At 35.1% G+C, this 18,272-nt stretch overlaps 1 protein-coding gene and 1 long non-coding RNA gene across 2 annotated transcripts in view; one reads left to right on the forward strand and one right to left on the reverse strand.

The window, feature by feature from the left end:
* Positions 1–1,225: 1,225 nt before the first annotated feature.
* On the reverse strand, positions 1,226–6,289 carry LOC128869293 (uncharacterized). Its single transcript, XR_008455251.1, has 3 exons — positions 2,065–6,289; positions 1,717–2,007; positions 1,226–1,643 (listed from the first exon to the last, which is right to left on the reverse strand). It is a non-coding gene; the product is annotated as an uncharacterized LOC128869293 (long non-coding RNA).
* Positions 6,290–8,911: 2,622 nt separating this feature from the next.
* Positions 8,912–18,272, forward strand: part of LOC128869767 (protein starmaker-like) — a 33,715-nt gene continuing 24,354 nt past the window's right edge. The window contains exons 1-2 of the mRNA XM_054112372.1: positions 8,912–9,242; positions 9,328–9,616. Coding sequence (XP_053968347.1) covers positions 8,912–9,242; positions 9,328–9,616 — 620 coding nt within the window. The remainder of the gene's footprint in view (positions 9,243–9,327; positions 9,617–18,272) is intronic.

An 18,272-nucleotide genomic window follows, 5' to 3' on the forward strand; every position in this document is an offset into this window, starting at 1 on the left:
CGAGAACATACTTTAAGCAGTCGCCGGTCAGCCAGGAAAGTGGAAGAACGCATCACGGTAAGTATTTATTAATTATTATATGTGTAATCTATGTATATGAACTTGTGAATTTCAAATTTTTAGAAATAAACGGAACCATAGCGGAATTGTCTATAGATTGGATCTCGTTAAATTCGCGCCACTAGATCGGCACACAATTAAAGATTTCTTTTGCCGCTTGGGTCATAGAAAACGTCACCCTTGCGTAAAACATTGGACCTACCCCTGAAGAGCCCCTAACGGAATTCGAGAGGCATTTGTCTGCTCTTATAAGGGAAGTATACATGAATGGGCACGATTCAACAGCTGAAAATATTTCACTAGAGGCGGTAAGTTTCATGAAGTGTATGTTTTTAAGTTTAAACCCCTTGTAGGTAAATTTTTACGAAATTTAACTGGGATGGAAGTGGGATGTGAAAGCGTGATTTCGGAAGACCCGTTGACTTTGCTACCGCGGAAGTCTTCAACAATCGTACGAATGCTATCTATCGTATATAGATGAGAAAATAATTCCCCAGTTTCATATTTTTATGTATTTATCTTAGTACTTGAAGTTCCTTTTTATTTAAATTTATTGAACAAGTTATGCTAATGTGACTTAATTAAATGAATTGAAATTTATTGTTTGCGGTTTTAAAACTTTTGAATCTCCGTAAAATTATTATATTTAAACTTATATACATACATTATATACACATATGTACATAGACATACCTATATAAAAGCTAACGCTGCCAAAATTAACACTGCTTAAATCCATACTTCCCACAATATCCCAGTCAACAGCCCATGTAACACCAAGAAATCCGAAAATGCACTTGAAGGCCAGCAAACACGAGCAACCTAAGTTAAGCTGACAACGTATCTGTACTTTCCGTGGAATCGCCTTCGGTGGCGTAGGTTAGCTTTAAGATTATTAAATTTTTGTGAGTTATTTCTTTTTTAGTCAATAAAGTGCACACAACGGCATAAGCCGGAAAAAAAAAATTTTGTGTTTTTGTTTATTAATAATACTTGTAAAAAGTTAACTTAAATAAGTATAAATATGTACCTGTAACCTAAAAACTCATGTAAATTTAATTTAAAGACTGAACTCTGGTTATTTAATCTGTATGTAATTTTATTCTGTAAAATGTTTTAACAATATACAATATATAAAAATATTTTAGTTTTATATTCGAGTGTTCGTATAAATGTATATACAGAATAATTATAAGTAATAATAGTATTATATTTATGTAAAAATATAGCAATAAGTCCGTCTTGGATACGTTTAGCTGTTGGGGATGGTGCATGTTGATTTCAAAACTGCTGTTTGTTATGGGCTCTGTGAATTCATTTTCGGTCTGGTATATTCCTTCTCTTAAACGAATGTTATGCATAACTGAGCACGCGTTCACAACTGGTCCAGTAAATCCTGGATCATACGTATATAAAGGTCCTTAGTTGAGATAAGCACCGCCAAATTGCCTTGAGAACGAGACAAATTCTCTCAACGGGGTTACTAGTTTTGCACAATGCATTATATAGGAATTTCGAACTGCTTTCTGGTTGGTTTGTTAGAGAAGTCATCAGCCAAGGCTCCAAAGGGTACCCGGAATCACCTGCAACCAATTTTTGATTTTCAATTCCCCTATTTTTGTTTAAATATATTTACTGATAGATTAAAAAGCCTACCAGTCAAAAATATGTTATGGCTTCTATTTTCAAAATTCCGCACTGCAGAGGGACTCCAAATATATAATCCGTAAAACGGTGAAGTTGCTGAAGTAAAAATTTTTTTGCCGCTTGCCGCTCCACTAGGGTCATAGGAAACCTCACCTTTGCGCAAAACATGGAGCAGTTGATTGCATCTGTTACGCAATGTATGCTACGGCTAACGGACGACTGGCTCATGGATATTCCCCATTGCTCACCTACGGGTCGTTGATAACATCCGGTTGCAAAAAATCGCAGTGGAGCCAGAACCTAGTAATTAAAAGACAGAATTTGTAATGGAATTAACTTGAAGATTACAAAATTTACCTGTTTTTCAGTCGAAATGGCGGTTATTCTGGGACCCCTAAGATGGTTGTCAAGCTGAAAAATTAGGTCCTCAGTCAAGTCTGGAGTTAACCGGAATATTTTTAGAACTCTCCTGCAGCCAAATGGAAAGGATTGGTCACATCCCGGAGCAAACGTCGATTCACTGTTTGCGGTTTCATTACCTCCTCTCCACGCGATAAGCCGTTTTTTTAACAAGTTTTTATTAATGTAATTTCAAAATTTTTATTTAAACTACTAATTCTTTTTTCTCGTTTAATTGGACCACAAAATAGTTGTTGTTGTTTAGTTTGAGATAATCTATTACATGTTAATCAAACAGCTAATTTTTTCTTGTCGATTTGGCTTACCGAATAGCAAAATCGTTAAAATTGTCGTTAAGGAAAGATAACAATGCGAATATTGTCAAAATGTGTTAGTGAATCGCACTACAGTTCCTTCAAATGTTGGCGCCAAGCCGTTTTCATTGCAACCGATTATTTTCAGTTTACTTGTGCTTTCCATCTATTTTGTTAACGAGCAATATCATAATATTCATTATATTTGACATTTGTGTGAAAACCTGCTTCATTATTTCCTTTAATTATTTGATGTCGTCATTTGATGTTGTTTCAGAATTTATCACGCCCGTTTGTAGTTTTTGAGATGTAACTTGGACATATGACATTGTCGTTTTGACATAATGTGAATCAATTTGCCGGTTTAAAGAGTTTTGCTGTTTATCAACATTCAATTCTTTGTTGCGCTGCTCTGAGTATTACTTGATTTTGCATGCTTTGTACACTCCGCATCCTTGTAGCTCGCTGTGTGCTTGCCTCCGCAAAGGGCACATTTTATGTTGCTGCAGCTTTCACACAATCTATAGTTTTGTGATTACCTCTGCATTTTACACAAACTGGAGTTTTTGTGCAAACGTTTTTAGTGTACCTGTATTTTTGACAATTTGTATATTGTGGAATTGTGTTCTTTTGATGAGGCAGTTCAAACCTGTATTTATTCAATTAATTTCTTTACAGGTATTATTTGCTCCTTACTTCATCTCCAATGAGAACAAAGGCAGCTGTTTCTTGGTGCCTTTTTGCATAATACTTTAAATATTTGTCACTTCATAACCTAATTCCAATAATTTCCTGCGTAATTTCGTCTTTATTATGAATACTCTTTCTTCCTTTCATTTAAAAGTAAAATACTAGGTTTCATTCTGCTTTAATAACACTAGTTTACAATTTTTCACTTTCAAAAATGGTCCTCGACCAAAAAGCGTTTTTTAAACTAATTTAAGGTCGCTGAAACCAAAAATTAATTAAAATTTTTTTTTTCAAAGAACGGTTTCCGAGATATTCCCAAAAACCCTGTTTTTCGGGCAATAGTGCAGTTATTACCTGCAATATCGAAAACAGTGCGCGCTATTTCTTTGAAGTGCATAAAATTCGAAAGGCAGACATATAACCTATAACACAGAATTTCAACAATGCCTTGACAGTTCCGAAGCTAAAACTTGGAAAGCTTTCCAAAAAGTTGTTCATGCATTCTTGGGAAACAACAGCGGCAACAACGACCGTCAATTGAGTCATACAATGATGAAATTCTTTAAAACTATTGGTTAGTATTGTAAAACGTACATACTCCAAAATATATTGTATTTATCATGTATGTAAATTGATTGGAAAATTGTTGTAAAATTTACAATTAACTCTGTTTTTGCTAACATGTGCTCGCATGTCGTTAAAAATGCATCTACTTCTCAGTCTTTGGATTTTTTTCCTCCGAATTTGGGGCTGAAAGTGATGAACAAAGCGAGCGATTTCATCAAGATATTGCTACGATTGAAAAGGGATCACGGAATGATGAGCGACTACTGCTGGATGCAACTTCGTGAAGATTCCGTGCAACATAAAAGAAGAAGTTTGAGAGTAAAAACGTATTTTCGACCTCAAACATAGCCAAGTCAAAAGCTGCAAAATCACACGTGTTGACTTTATAGGTCATAACTTCTACAATTTTTCGTCGATTCAGACAAACTTAGGCTTAAAATGTAGGTGAGAAAATTGTATTTCAGAAAACCTATCTTTTGTCGATATAAAAAATTTTTTGTTCCAGAAAAAAGTTAATAAACTTTGATAATTTAGTAAAAAACGTCAAAAATGCCTTTTTTTTAACTTTCAACAGCTGTTTTGCGAAAACTACGACTTCCATTGACACGAATTATATATTGTCATGTAGGTTATATGTGTGCCTTTCGAAATGTATGCACTTCAAAGAAATGGCGCGCACTGTTTTCGAGATTGCAGGTATTAACTGCACTATTGCCCAAAAACCAGGTTTTTTGGGAATATCTCGGAAACCGTTCTTTGAAAAAAAAAATTTAATTAATTTTTGGTTTCAGGGATGCTTCTCTGCCAGCGTCGTGGACCATTCGTGAGTAGGAGTTAAGTTATACGCAGAACTTTGTGGTGTTTTACTGACTAAATTGCTTTGTTTGGTGTATGATGATTTGGAGAACTTAGCAGAATGCATCTGCGCATCTGTACTCTTAGCATCACAATATCAGAGCAGCTGTACTCTCAGATTCACAAGATCAGGAAGGAAAATACATGTGAGGAGCAGGAGTTTTTATGGGTAAATTACCTCACCGTAGATGGTTTATCAAAACTCAAGCAAGCAATGATAAGAGTCAAGTCTGGACTTAACCGGAATATTTTTAGAACTCTCCTGCAGCCAAATGGAAAGGATTGGTCACATCCCGGAGCAAACGTCGATTCACTGTTTGCGGTTTCATTACCTCCTCTCCACGCGATAAGCCGTTTTTTTAACAAGTTTTTATTAATGTAATTTCAAAATTTTTATTTAAACTACTAATTCTTTTTTCTCGTTTAATTGGACCACAAAATAGTTGTTGTTGTTTAGTTTGAGATAATCTACATGTTAATCAAACAGCTAATTTTTTCTTGTCGATTTGGCTTACCGAATAGCAAAATCGTTAAAATTGTCGTTAAGGAAAGATAACAATGCGAATATTGTCAAAATGTGTTAGTGAATCGCACTACAGTTCCTTCAAATGTTGGCGCCAAGCCGTTTTCATTGCAACCGATTATTTTCAGTTTACTTGTGCTTTCCATCTATTTTGTTAACGAGCAATATCATAATATTCATTATATTTGACATTTGTGTGAAAACCTGCTTCATTATTTCCTTTAATTATTTGATGTCGTCATTTGATGTTGTTTCAGAATTTATCACGCCCGTTTGTAGTTTTTGAGATGTAACTTGGACATATGACATTGTCGTTTTGACATAATGTGAATCAATTTGCCGGTTTAAAGAGTTTTGCTGTTTATCAACATTCAATTCTTTGTTGCGCTGCTCTGAGTATTACTTGATTTTGCATGCTTTGTACACTCCGCATCCTTGTAGCTCGCTGTGTGCTTGCCTCCGCAAAGGGCACATTTTATGTTGCTGCAGCTTTCACACAATCTATAGTTTTGTGATTACCTCTGCATTTTACACAAACTGGAGTTTTTGTGCAAACGTTTTTAGTGTACCTGTATTTTTGACAATTTGTATATTGTGGAATTGTGTTCTTTTGATGAGGCAGTTCAAACCTGTATTTATTCAATTAATTTCTTTACAGGTATTATTTGCTCCTTACTTCATCTCCAATGAGAACAAAGGCAGCTGTTTCTTGGTGCCTTTTTGCATAATACTTTAAATATTTGTCACTTCATAACCTAATTCCAATAATTTCCTGCGTAATTTCGTCTTTATTATGAATACTCTTTCTTCCTTTCATTTAAAAGTAAAATACTAGGTTTCATTCTGCTTTAATAACACTAGTTTACAAATTTTTCACTTTCAAAAATGGTCCTCGACCAAAAAGCGTTTTTTAAACTAATTTGAGGTCGCTGAAACCAAAAATTAATTTAATTTTTTTCTTTCAAAGAACGGTTTCCGAGATATTCCCAAAAACCCTGTTTTTCGGGCAATAGAGCAGTTATTACCTGCAATATCGAAAACAGTGCGCGCTATTTCTTTGAAGTGCATAAAATTCGAAAAGCAGACATATAACCTATAACACAGAATTTCAACAATGCCTTGACAGTTCCGAAGCTAAAACTTGGAAAGCTTTCCAAAAAGTTGTTCATGCATTCTTGGGAAACAACAGGGGCAACAACGACCGTCAATTGAGTCATACAATGATGAAATTCTTTAAAACTATTGGTTAGTATTGTAAAACGTACCTACTCCAAAGTATATTTATCATGTATGTAAATTGATTGGAAAATTATTATAAAATTTACAATTAACTCTGTTTTTGTTAACATGTGCTCGCATGTCGTTAAAAATGCACCTACTTCTCAGTCTTTGAATTTTTTTGCTCCGAATTTGGGGCTGAAAGTGATGAACAAAGCGAGCGATTTCATCAAGATATTGCTACGATTGAAAAGGGATCACGGAATGATGAGCGACTACTGCTGGATGCAACTTCGTCAAGATTCAACATAAAAGAAGAAGTTTGAGAGTAAAAACGTATTTTCGACCTCAAACATAGCCAAGTCAAAAGCTGCAAAATCACACGTGTTGACTTTATGGGTCATAACTTCTACAATTTTTCGTCGATTCAGACAAACTTAGGCTTGAAATGTAGGTGAGAAAATTGTATTTCAGAAAACCTATCTTTTGTCGATATAAAAAATTTTTTGTTCCAGAAAAAAGTTACTAAACTTTGATAATTTAGTAAAAAACGTCAAAAATGCCTTTTTTTAACTTTCAACAGCTGTTTTGCGAATACTACGACTTCCATTGACACGAACTATATATTGTCATGTAGGTTATATGTGTGCCTTTCGAAATGTATGCACTTCAAAGAAATGGCGCGCACTGTTTTCGAGATTGCAGGTAATAACTGCACTATTGCCCAAAAACCAGGTTTTTTGGGAATATCTCGGAAACCGTTCTTTGAAAAAAAAAATTAAATTAATTTTTTGTTTCAGCGACCTCAAATTAGTTCAAAAAACATCTTTTGGTCGAGTACCACTTTTGGTGTAAACTAGTGTAATTTAATGATTACAGTATAATTGTGTGAGTCGAGTGGCTGTAATTTAACTTAATTTTTATTCAAAGCTTTAAGTTCATATTTGCAATCTGGAATGGTGCTTAGTGTCTGCATTAACTTGCCAATGCATTCTACACTTTGTATGTAAACCGGGGGAGGCTTTCGTTTTTAAACTATAGGGCGTCAGTTTTCTGCAGCGCTTGGATTTTTTCTGCTACTGTTAACGGCTTCTTTTATATTTTCCTGAGCTCTGTATAGAATCATTTCGCTTACTTGGAGAGTTGCGTTATCGCTTTTGTGTAGTTTGATGTGAATACCACTCATGTAGTTATTGCAGCTGAGCAGAATGACGTGGAGTGGTTATACGTGTGCTTGTTGTTGGGAGTCGGCTCGCGTAGTAGCAGTGCTTTTAATGTTGTTGTATGAGTTACAAGTTGTGTTAAATGTAGACCAGTGATCGCTTCGTTATCGCGAGGTAGTTAAGGAATGATTTTAGTCCCAAATAATAAATAAAAATAGTTAAGTAAATTCTAAGTATAATCATGTCGGGCTGAACAAATCCAAACATATTTATTTTAAGAATAACAAAAGATAAACATATGATAAACATATGTATTTTAAGAATGCCACAATATAAACATAGTGTCAGAAAAACAAGAGATGAATATGTTTTTCCTAAACAGCAAACAAAGAAAACTACAAGACGTGCACCTGAAACAGTAAGATGAGGTATAAGTATAAATACGACTGTCAAATATGTTGGCAGTCAATCCAGTACAAACATAGTGTTAAGAACTACCTTAAAATTAAATTCAAAAAAATAAATTTTATATTTTTTCAAAGACAAGCAAGTCTTTAACTATCAACCAAGTCTGTAACTGGCGATCCTGCCAGGAGTATCATATACTTTAATGCTCCAGTGATCGGAGCAAAAAATAGTCATCCTTGTCGCAGCAAGGACATACATACGTAATCCTTCATAATAAAGGACAAAATTTTATGTAAAAAAATAAAGGCTGTAAGGAAAGGAAGGGAAAATACAGTGAACAAAGAAATAAAAAATTTAGTGATGGAAAAACTATTCGAGTTTCTTCTATTAAAAAAATAAAAACAGTGATCTAATTCTCATAGAAAGGAGCAGATGAGAAAATGTTTGGAGAAACGTATTAAACGAAGAAATTTGGACACCATTAACGTTATGGAACAAATCGACGTGAACACCATGATTCAGCAGATGGGAAATTTGCACGTAATGCTTCAGAGTAGCCAAGCAGAAAATGCAACATTAAGAGACCGGATATATCAGATCCAAGTTACCCCAGCAACGATTCCACAAGCAGCAGAACGATTAGAACCAGTCAACATAACTTATACCAATCCAACCGATATCAACCTGGACGTTTTTAAAGCACTACCGGTATTTGACGGCAACATTTCGGTCTACCGCGTATGGAGGGAAGATGTCTCTAGACTTACTTATGGAATTAGTAATCATAGGAATTCCGACAGATACGGAGAAGCTCTATCAATTACAAAAACTAAAAAACAAGGTGCAGCAGCTGACGTGTTGACCAACCATAACACAATATTTAATATTGATGCAATCAGGAATAGATTGGACTATACCTCTGCTGATCAACGGCCTTTATATGTGTTGCAGGACGAGATGAAGAGACTCACACAAAGTAAACACAATTTAAGTTAATTCCATGACAACGTAAATAAATCACGTCAAAAATATCTATGTCTGGTCATAGCCAAGAAGTGATTAAAGTTATGACTGACGAGGCAACACAAGAAGCGGTAAGAATGTTTAAGGATGGAATAAATAAGGCATATATCTGTTCCACGCTATACAGAAATCCTATAAGGGATTTAGAGCATGCATTTGCAGTAGCCCGTACCATAGAACACGAAGACGAACATCGAAAGATACGTCTAGGCTATGCACAACAGAACATTCATCCAACCAACAATAAACACTACTATGAGAAACAACATCACCAGATACGTCCCATGTATCAGCAGAAATACAACTATAACCAGCCGCCATCACAATTACCAAAACCAGAGGCCAGGACACAACGTCTGGAAACACAACATTCAGGCAACCAACTCAGCATCAGAACAACTACTACGACGTGAATAGAAACAATAAAAATTAGAAAAGAACAAGAGGTAACAGTGACCAGTTCACCAACCAATACCAACAACCAAAACTCATGCGGAACAACAACTTAACAACCATGAGGAAGACAAAGATCATAAATCGGATAAGGATGCAGATAAAGATAAAGACAAGAATGCAAAAGATAAACCGAAACACAGTGCCAAGTACAACAAAGATAAGGACAAAGAAAAGGAGAAGGTGAAGGAAAAGGAGAAAGAAAAAAACAAAGATAAAGAGAAGACAAAGGAAACCAGCAAAGATTATGAAAAGAGTAGCGGAGACAAAGGCGTCAAGGAACTAACATTAATTCGGTATAAATCGGGATGATTTAATTTAGGAAGGGGAGAGTTAAGGAAAGATTTCATTCACAAATAAATAAAACTAGTTAAGTAAATTATAAGTATAATCAGGTGGGCCTGAACAAATCCAAACATATGTATTTTAAGAATAACAAAAGATAAACATATGATAAACATATGTATTTTAAGAATATCAAAACGTAAACATATTGTAAGAAAAACAAGAGATGAACATGTTTTTCTTAAACAGCTACAAAGAAACTAATATACAAGTCGTGTACCTGAAACAGTAAGATGAGGTATAAGTATAAATACGACTGTCAAATATGTTGGTAGTCATTCCAGTATTAGCATAGTGTTAAGACCTACTCTAAAATTAAATTCATAAAAATAAATTTTTATATCTTTTCAAAGACAAGCAAGTCTTTAACTATCAACCAAGTCTTTCACTAGGTTCGCTAGAATTGGGTTTTGACGCAAGTTTTATCGAATTTGCTTGCTCTTTTGGTGGACTGCAGTAATTTTTCCAGAAGATTTTCCGCACAATGGGATTATTTTACCTGTTTATTTAAACAATTTTTTATTAAAAGAGGATTCTTTGTTTTGACAAAAAATGAACTTACCTCTGGAGCCAACGTTCTGTGAAAATATTCTTGAAATAAAGCTTAAGTCATCCAAGCACTTTTATTTACTTTGTACACAACAATCAGTAAAATTTTTTAATGAACGCGGATTCCCCGATTTTCCAACAACCATTATTTTTACTTTTGAAACATAATAGTTTTGTTAAATTTGTCCAAAAATGGGTCGATGGAATTACTCTTATTTGATAATTTTCTCTGCAAATTTTTTGCCATCGTATTCCATGCCCCGTTTTTAATTTTGCAACCCAACCACTGCTAGCGTCGAAACCTCCAGGCTTTTCCTGAACTTTGGCATGTAATAACTCGGTTTTCTCTTTTAGCATATCACTTGTAATTGGTATGTGTTTGGCCTTTGTTTGGCGGATTCGAATCGCGTAAAAAACTTCTTTATGGACTGTTATTGGACAGTATTGTATTTATAGACAGCGTAAATATTCGCTTCGCCATTATGAGACCACACCATGCACAAGTTAATGCAAAACTGTCATTTCATCAGCAAATTAATTAGACGGTACTTCCCCCATATTCTGAGTCAGCTGATTCAACTAAAAAAATGTCATTACCAGAATGACATCGTCAATACCAGAATGACGTGAAAAGAGCAAAAGAGAAAGACAAAACAAAAAACGTTGGAAGTATCGAGGTAACATTTTTTTAATGTCGCAGGTTACGAGTATGTTCAAGTTTTGAGTTTCTACTATAAAGGGTGATCAGATTGGAGGTACTTTTTTCAATAGGGGTTTTTGACACATCACGCGTGACTCCTGCTAAACTAATTACATAATTTTTTTAGTATTCAGTGACATTTCATAATAGAAAAAACTTTTACAACGTTTACAAATCCTACAATTGTATTATGAAAGCGACGCTATGTGAAAAGTGTTCATCGCGCGCTAAGGCCAACTTACGATGTACATAATTGTCCTACTTGTTTGGCTTAATAACTACGTCAATAAGCAAAATTGCCGCATTTGGAATGAAGAGCAACCCGAAGCGAATCAAAAACAGCCATTACATCCATTGAAAACCACCGCTTGGTGCGCCCTATGCCCTGCGATGGCATTGATCTTCAAAGACCAGGCTGGCGCTAATGTAACATGAAAGGCGAACGCTATCGTGCCATGATGAATGACTTTTCAATGCCGGAAATTGCTATTTTCCATACAGCCCGTGAAACAATGGATTTACTGCGTCATCCTTTCGGTGAGCAATTTATCTCTGGCGTCGGACCAGTGGATTGGCGAACTAAATCGTGTGATATCACACCTTTGGACTTTTAATTGTCGGCATACATATGGAAAAGTTTAAATGCTTTGTGGATAAACCAGCTCCGATTGAGGCATTGGAAGCCAACATTCCCAAAGTTATTTACGAGACACGGACCGAAGTCCTTTAGCTAGTCATTCAAAATTGGTGTTTACGGATGGCCGAATTTTGGCGCAGTTGTGGCTGATTGCGAATGTCTGCAGAAAAAATAATAAAAGTTACTCAATCAATTTGAATTTTCGTTGTTTTATTTAAATTTAAAATCCGATAGCTAGATGCAACCTAAACATTTCGTTGAAATTTTAATGCTCAGTTGGACTGGATTAGTTCTAAAATGTACTTATTGCTCTTAAGTTAAATGAATTTGTTTTTAATAAGACATTCTTTTAAGAATTATGTTTTGTTTAGAAAAACATTTTGTGTTTTGAGGTTCATGCAAGTACGAAAATTTCGTGTTAAAAAGTTTTGTAGTGAACCGTGTTATTTCAAAATAGTGTAAAACAAAACGTGTAAAAGGAGAGATGGATGTACAATTAATAGTTGGGATGCTCCCCTGCCAGCGTCGTGGGCCATTCGTGAGTAGGAGCTAAGTTATACGCAGAACTTTGTGGTGTTTTACTGACTAAATTGCTTTGCTTGGTGTATGATAATTTGGAGAACTTAGCAGAATGCATCTGCGCATCTGTACTCTTAGCATCACAATATCAGAGCAGCTGTACTCTCAGATTCCCAAGATCAGGAAGGAAAATACATGTGAGGAGCAGGAGTTTTTATGGGTAAATTACCTCACCGTAGATGGTTTATCAAAACTCAAGCAAGCAATGATAAGAGTCAAGTCTGGACTTAACCGGAATATTTTTAGAACTCTCCTGCAGCCAAATGGAAAGGATTGGTCACATCCCGGAGCAAACGTCGATTCACTGTTTGCGGTTTCATTACCTCCTCTCCACGCGATATGCCGTTTTTTTAACAAGTTTTTATTAATGTAATTTCAAAATTTTTATTTAAACTACTAATTCTTTTTTCTCGTTTAATTGGACCACAAAATAGTTGTTGTTGTTTAGTTTGAGATAATCTACATGTTAATCAAACAGCTAATTTTTTCTTGTCGATTTGGCTTACCGAATAGCAAAATCGTTAAAATTGTCGTTAAGGAAAGATAACAATGCGAATATTGTCAAAATGTGTTAGTGAATCGCACTACAGTTCCTTCAAATGTTGGCGCCAAGCCGTTTTCATTGCAACCGATTATTTTCAGTTTACTTGTGCTTTCCATCTGTTTTGTTAACGAGCAATATCATAATATTCATTATATTTGACATTTGTGTGAAAACCTGCTTCATTATTTCCTTTAATTATTTGATGTCGTCATTTGATGTTGTTTCAGAATTTATCACGCCCGTTGGTAGTTTTTGAGATGTAACTTGGACATATCACATTGTCGTTTTGACATAATGTGAATCAATTTGCCGGTTTAAAGAGTTTTCCTGTTTATCAACATTCAATTCTTTGTTGCGCTGCTCTGAGTATTACTTGATTTTGCATGCTTTGTACACTCCGCATCCTTGTAGCTCGCTGTGTGCTTGCCTCCGCAAAGGGCACATTTTATGTTGCTGCAGCTTTCACACAATCTATAGTTTTGTGATTACCTCTGCATTTTACACAAACTGGAGTTTTTGTGCAATCGTTTTTAGTCTACCTGTATTTTTGACAATTTGTATATTGTGGAATTGTGTTCTTTTGATGAGGCAGTTCAAACCTTTATTTATTCAATAAATTTCTTTACAGGTATTATTTGCTCCTTACTTCATCTCCAATGAGAACAAAGGCAGCTGTTTCTTGGTGCCTTTTTGCATAATACTTTAAATATTTGTCACTTCATAACCTAATTCCAATAATTTCCTGCGTAATTTCGTCTTTATTATGAATACTCTTTCTTCCTTTCATTTAAAAGTAAAATACTAGGTTTCATTCTGCTTTAATAACACTAGTTTACAATTTTTCACTTTCAAAAATGGTCCTCGACCAAAAAGCGTTTTTTAAACTAATTTAAGGTCGCTGAAACCAAAAATTAATTTAATTTTTTTTTTTCAAAGAACGGTTTCCGAGATATTCCCAAAAACCCTGTTTTTCGGGCAATAGTGCAGTTATTACCTGCAATATCGAAAACAGTGCGCGCCATTTCTTTGAAGTGCATAAAATTCGAAAGGCAGACATATAAAAAATAAAATAAATAATTGGCGCGTACACTTCTGTTAGGTGTTTGGCCGAGCTCCTCCTCCTATTTGTGGTGTGCGTCTTGATGTTGTTCCACAAATGGAGGGAGCTACAGCTTCAAGCCGACTCCGAACGGCAGATATTTTTATGAGGAGCTTTTTCATGGCAGAAATACACTCGGAGGTTTGCCATTGCCTGCCGAGGGGCGACCGCTATTAGAAAAATGTTTTTATTAATTTTGCTTTCACCGAGATTCGAACCAACGACCTCTCTGTGAATTCCGAATGGTAATCACGCACCAACCCATTCGGCTACGGCGGCCGCCAGACATATAACCTACATGAAAATATATAACTCGTGTCAATGGAAGTCGTAGTTTTTGCAAAACAGCTGTTGAAAGTTAAAAAAAGGCATTTTTGACGTTTTTAACTAAATTATCAAAGTTTATTAACTTTTTTATGGAACAAACAATGTTTTGTTTTGGCATAAGATAGGTTTTCTGAAATACAATTTTCTCACCTAAATTTTAAGCCTAAGTTTGTCTGAATCGACGAAAAATTGTAGAAGTTATAACATATTATGTGAATGAAGACAATTTCATCGTCTGTCGTATATCCTTTTGATGTATACAATACGGTTTCGAACAAAAGTAAATCATGCGAGCCTGCGTATTGAGTCACGCAAAATAACTGTTCTTAGGCTCACTATAATTAAAAACAATATTTATTTTATACAAATAGTATAGTATTGTGTCGCAGAATAGGCTTATTTGCCCATTGTACCAATTCCAGCTAAATAAGAGGTATGACCATTGTACGTCTGTATATATTTTTCGGTGGCGCCATATTTCTGCAAGTATAAATTTGTGCACGACGACAGAGGAAAAGAGACGGACTCTGTTGTCGAGTAAGGTCTGGTCGTAAGGCGCGGAATACATAAGTGAAAGAAAGAGAGCAATAGAATAATAAGATGATGAAATTATACAGGCTCCCTTTCGTAAGTCCGTGAGGCGGTCGGGCAGTTGAGATTGCGCCTTGCACTAGAGCAGAACTTACGTTGTTTTTCTTTGTTTATATCTGTGTTATAAGAAATGTGCAAGCACGCACCAGATAAATTCTGTTTTATTTGTGGTTTATATATCTTCAAATAAAGTACTCGAAAAAAGCTGACCATGCATATATTAGCAGCTTACGAGCAATATTTTGGTTTACGAGCAAAAAGTATGGAGAAAACGTGGACTCCAAACGTGAACCACCAACACCAAAAGCAGAGTCCCTCAGTTATCAAGGAATAACAGCTTCGATTTCGAATGTCAGCAGTTCCCCAAGCACATCGAGTCAGAAGGCAGAGCCAATTAATCAGAGAACATTAAACCATTTATGTCTACGAATATCAAAGAAACTTATGAGACAATGAAAGAGCTACTTCCATTAATTGACTACAGTTCGTATAACTGGAAAATATACTGTGACTTGAAAGTTGTCGCTCTACTTACTGATCTGCAGGGTGGCTATACCAAATACAGTTGTGTTTTGCGTCTTTGGGATAGCAGAGCGGATGACAAACATTTCACTCAACAAGTTTGGCCGAAGCGTGTGGAGCATGTCGTGGGAAAAAACAACGTTATCAAAAAAGCACTTGTTGAGAATTTTTTCCCCCCCTTTGCATATAAAACTTGGGCTAATGAAGAATTTTGTGAAAGCTTTGGCAAAAAAACCGGAAAACACAGCCCTTAAATACTTGAAAACCAAGTTCCTAAGATTGTCAACAGAGAAAATCAAAGCGGGTATATTCGTCGGTCCATAGATAAAGAAATTGTTTACGGACACAAAATTTCAACAATGCCTTGACAGTTCCGAAGCTAAAACTTGGAAAGCTTTCCAAAAAGTTGTTCATGGATTCTTGGGAAACAACAGGAGCAACAACGACCGTCAATTGAGTCATACAATGATGAAATTCTTTAAAACTATTGGTTAGTATTGTAAAACGTACATACTCCAAAATATATTGTATTTATCATGTATGTAAATTGATTGGAAAATTATTGTAAAATTTACAATTAACTCTGTTTTTGTTAACATGTGCTCGCATGTCGTTAAAAAAGCACCTACTTCTCAGTCTTTGGATTTTTTTCCTCCGAATTTGGGGCTGAAAGTGATGAACAAAGCGAGCGATTTCATCAAGATATTGCTACGACTGAAAAGGGATCAAGGAATGATGAGCGACTACTGCTGGATGCAACTTCGTCAAGATTCCGTGCAACATAAAAGAAGAAGTTTGAGAGTAAAAACGTATTTTCGACCTCAAACATAGCCAAGTCAAAAGCTGCAAAATCACACGTGTTGACTTTATGGGTCATAACTTCTACAATTTTTCGTCGATTCAGACAAACTTAGGCTTAAAATGTAGGTAAGACAATTGTATTTCAGAAAACCTATCTTTTGTCGATATAAAAAATTTTTTGTTCCAGAAAAAAGTTACTAAACTTTGATAATTTAGTAAAAAACGTCAAAAATGCCTTTTTTTAACTTTCAACAGCTGTTTTGCGAATACTACGACTTCCATTGACACGAACTATATATTGTCATGTAGGTTATATGTGTGCCTTTCGAAATGTATGCACCTCAAAGAAATGGCGCGCACTGTTTTCGAGATTGCAGGTAATAACTGCACTATTGCCCAAAAACCAGGTTTTTTGGGAATATCTCGGAAACCGTTCTTTGAAAAAAAAAAATTAAATTAATTTTTGGTTTCAGCGACCTCAAATTAGTTTAAAAAACGTCTTTTGGTCGAGTACCACTTTTGGTGTAAACTAGTGTAATTTAATGATTACAGTATAATTGTGTGAGTCGAGTGGCTGTAATTTAACTTAATTTTTATTCAAAGCTTTAAGTTCATATTTGCAATCTGGAATGGTGCTTAGTGTCTGCATTAACTTACCAATGCATTCTACACTTTGTATGTAAACCGGGGGAGGCTTTCGTTTTTAAACTATAGGGCGTCAGTGTTCTGCAGCGCTTGGATTTTTTCTGCTACTGTTAACGGCTGCTTTTATATTTTTCTGAGCTCTGTATAGAATCATTTCGCTTACTTGGAGAGTTGCGTTATCGCTTTTGTGTAGTTTGATGTGAATACCACTCATGAATTGTTGCAGCTGAGCAGAATGACGTGGAGTGGTTATACGTGTGCTTGTTGTTGGGCTTTTGAAGCTTGCCGTGCTTGTTGGATAGGTCGCACGGGTTAGGGTTTTGCTTTCTTCACCCCATGGAGTCGGCTCGCGTAGTAGCAGTGCTTTTAATGTTGTTGCACGAGTTACAAGTTGTGTTAAATGTGGATCAGTGATCGCTTCGTTATCGCGAGGTAGTTAAGGAATGATTTCATTCACAAATAATAAATAAAAATAGTTAAGTAAATTCTAAGTATAATCATGCCGGGCTGAACAAATCCAAACATATTTATTTTAAGAATAACAAAAGATATACATATGATAAACATATGTATTTTAAGAATGCCACAATGTAAACATAGTGTAAGAAAAAAAGAAAAGGTTGTCTGTAAAGTCGGTTTACTGACGATAGTTTAACGTGACAACGTCATAAGAAAATATTGATGGAATGGTTGCAATTTTCAAAACAAAATTTTAATTTTATTTGTTTGATAGATATTTTGTATGGATATAGAGGAGGAGGTAAATGGAATTGCAATGGAATATATGAAAGATATCTTCAATTTCGATTGTGCATCAGACGTTAATAAGTCAACAACACTAAGAGGCACCATCATCGATTTGCCTTTTTTAAGACACTTCTCACTCGAAACACTCCCTTTCATTTCCTACTTTTTCTATCATCGTCCTATTCTCAACAGAGAAATGGTTCATTACCATGCACACAGGAAGAAGGCATATGCAAATACAAGTATGTGAATTTATATACCTACATATTCGCATATACATACATATATATGCTCACTCAAGTAGAACAGAGCCAGATGTCGAACGTTGCCGAACGCGGGGTCCGATTGTGCTCTTTGTCGTTCGTTCCGCGCTCTCGCTTGCAGTTCAAGCACATTAGCTTACATTTGCTTGCGTACGGAATAGATTCGTATATTTGATATGTTCACATGACTTGTATGTATCTTTACATATAGATTTGTTCTTTTTGAAAATTGCGCGAAATTGTATATGTATATGCATGTTTATATACATATATTAGTATACAACATATCTTATTAGGTATATGGTAAATATTACCAACCATTTTTTCCTTCATATATAATAAAAAAATAATAATAATAACATTAAAACAACAGGTATTGTTAACAAACTTGGTTTTATTTTAAATTCTTCAAGTAAATCAAATTACTGGAAAAATATAAATTTATTTATTCTATTCGCTATAGTAAGCCACCTGGAGTGAACAATTTTTTTGGGGTTTTTCTTTTTTAAGCTGTCGTTGCAATGTCCACTTATAATAGCACTACAAATATCAAATAGGTATTTTTGATCCGTACTTAAATCTTTTTCACTGGATATATCTAGT

Source organism: Anastrepha ludens, chromosome X, assembly GCF_028408465.1.
Source record: "Anastrepha ludens isolate Willacy chromosome X, idAnaLude1.1, whole genome shotgun sequence".
NCBI lineage: Eukaryota > Metazoa > Arthropoda > Insecta > Diptera > Tephritidae > Anastrepha > Anastrepha ludens.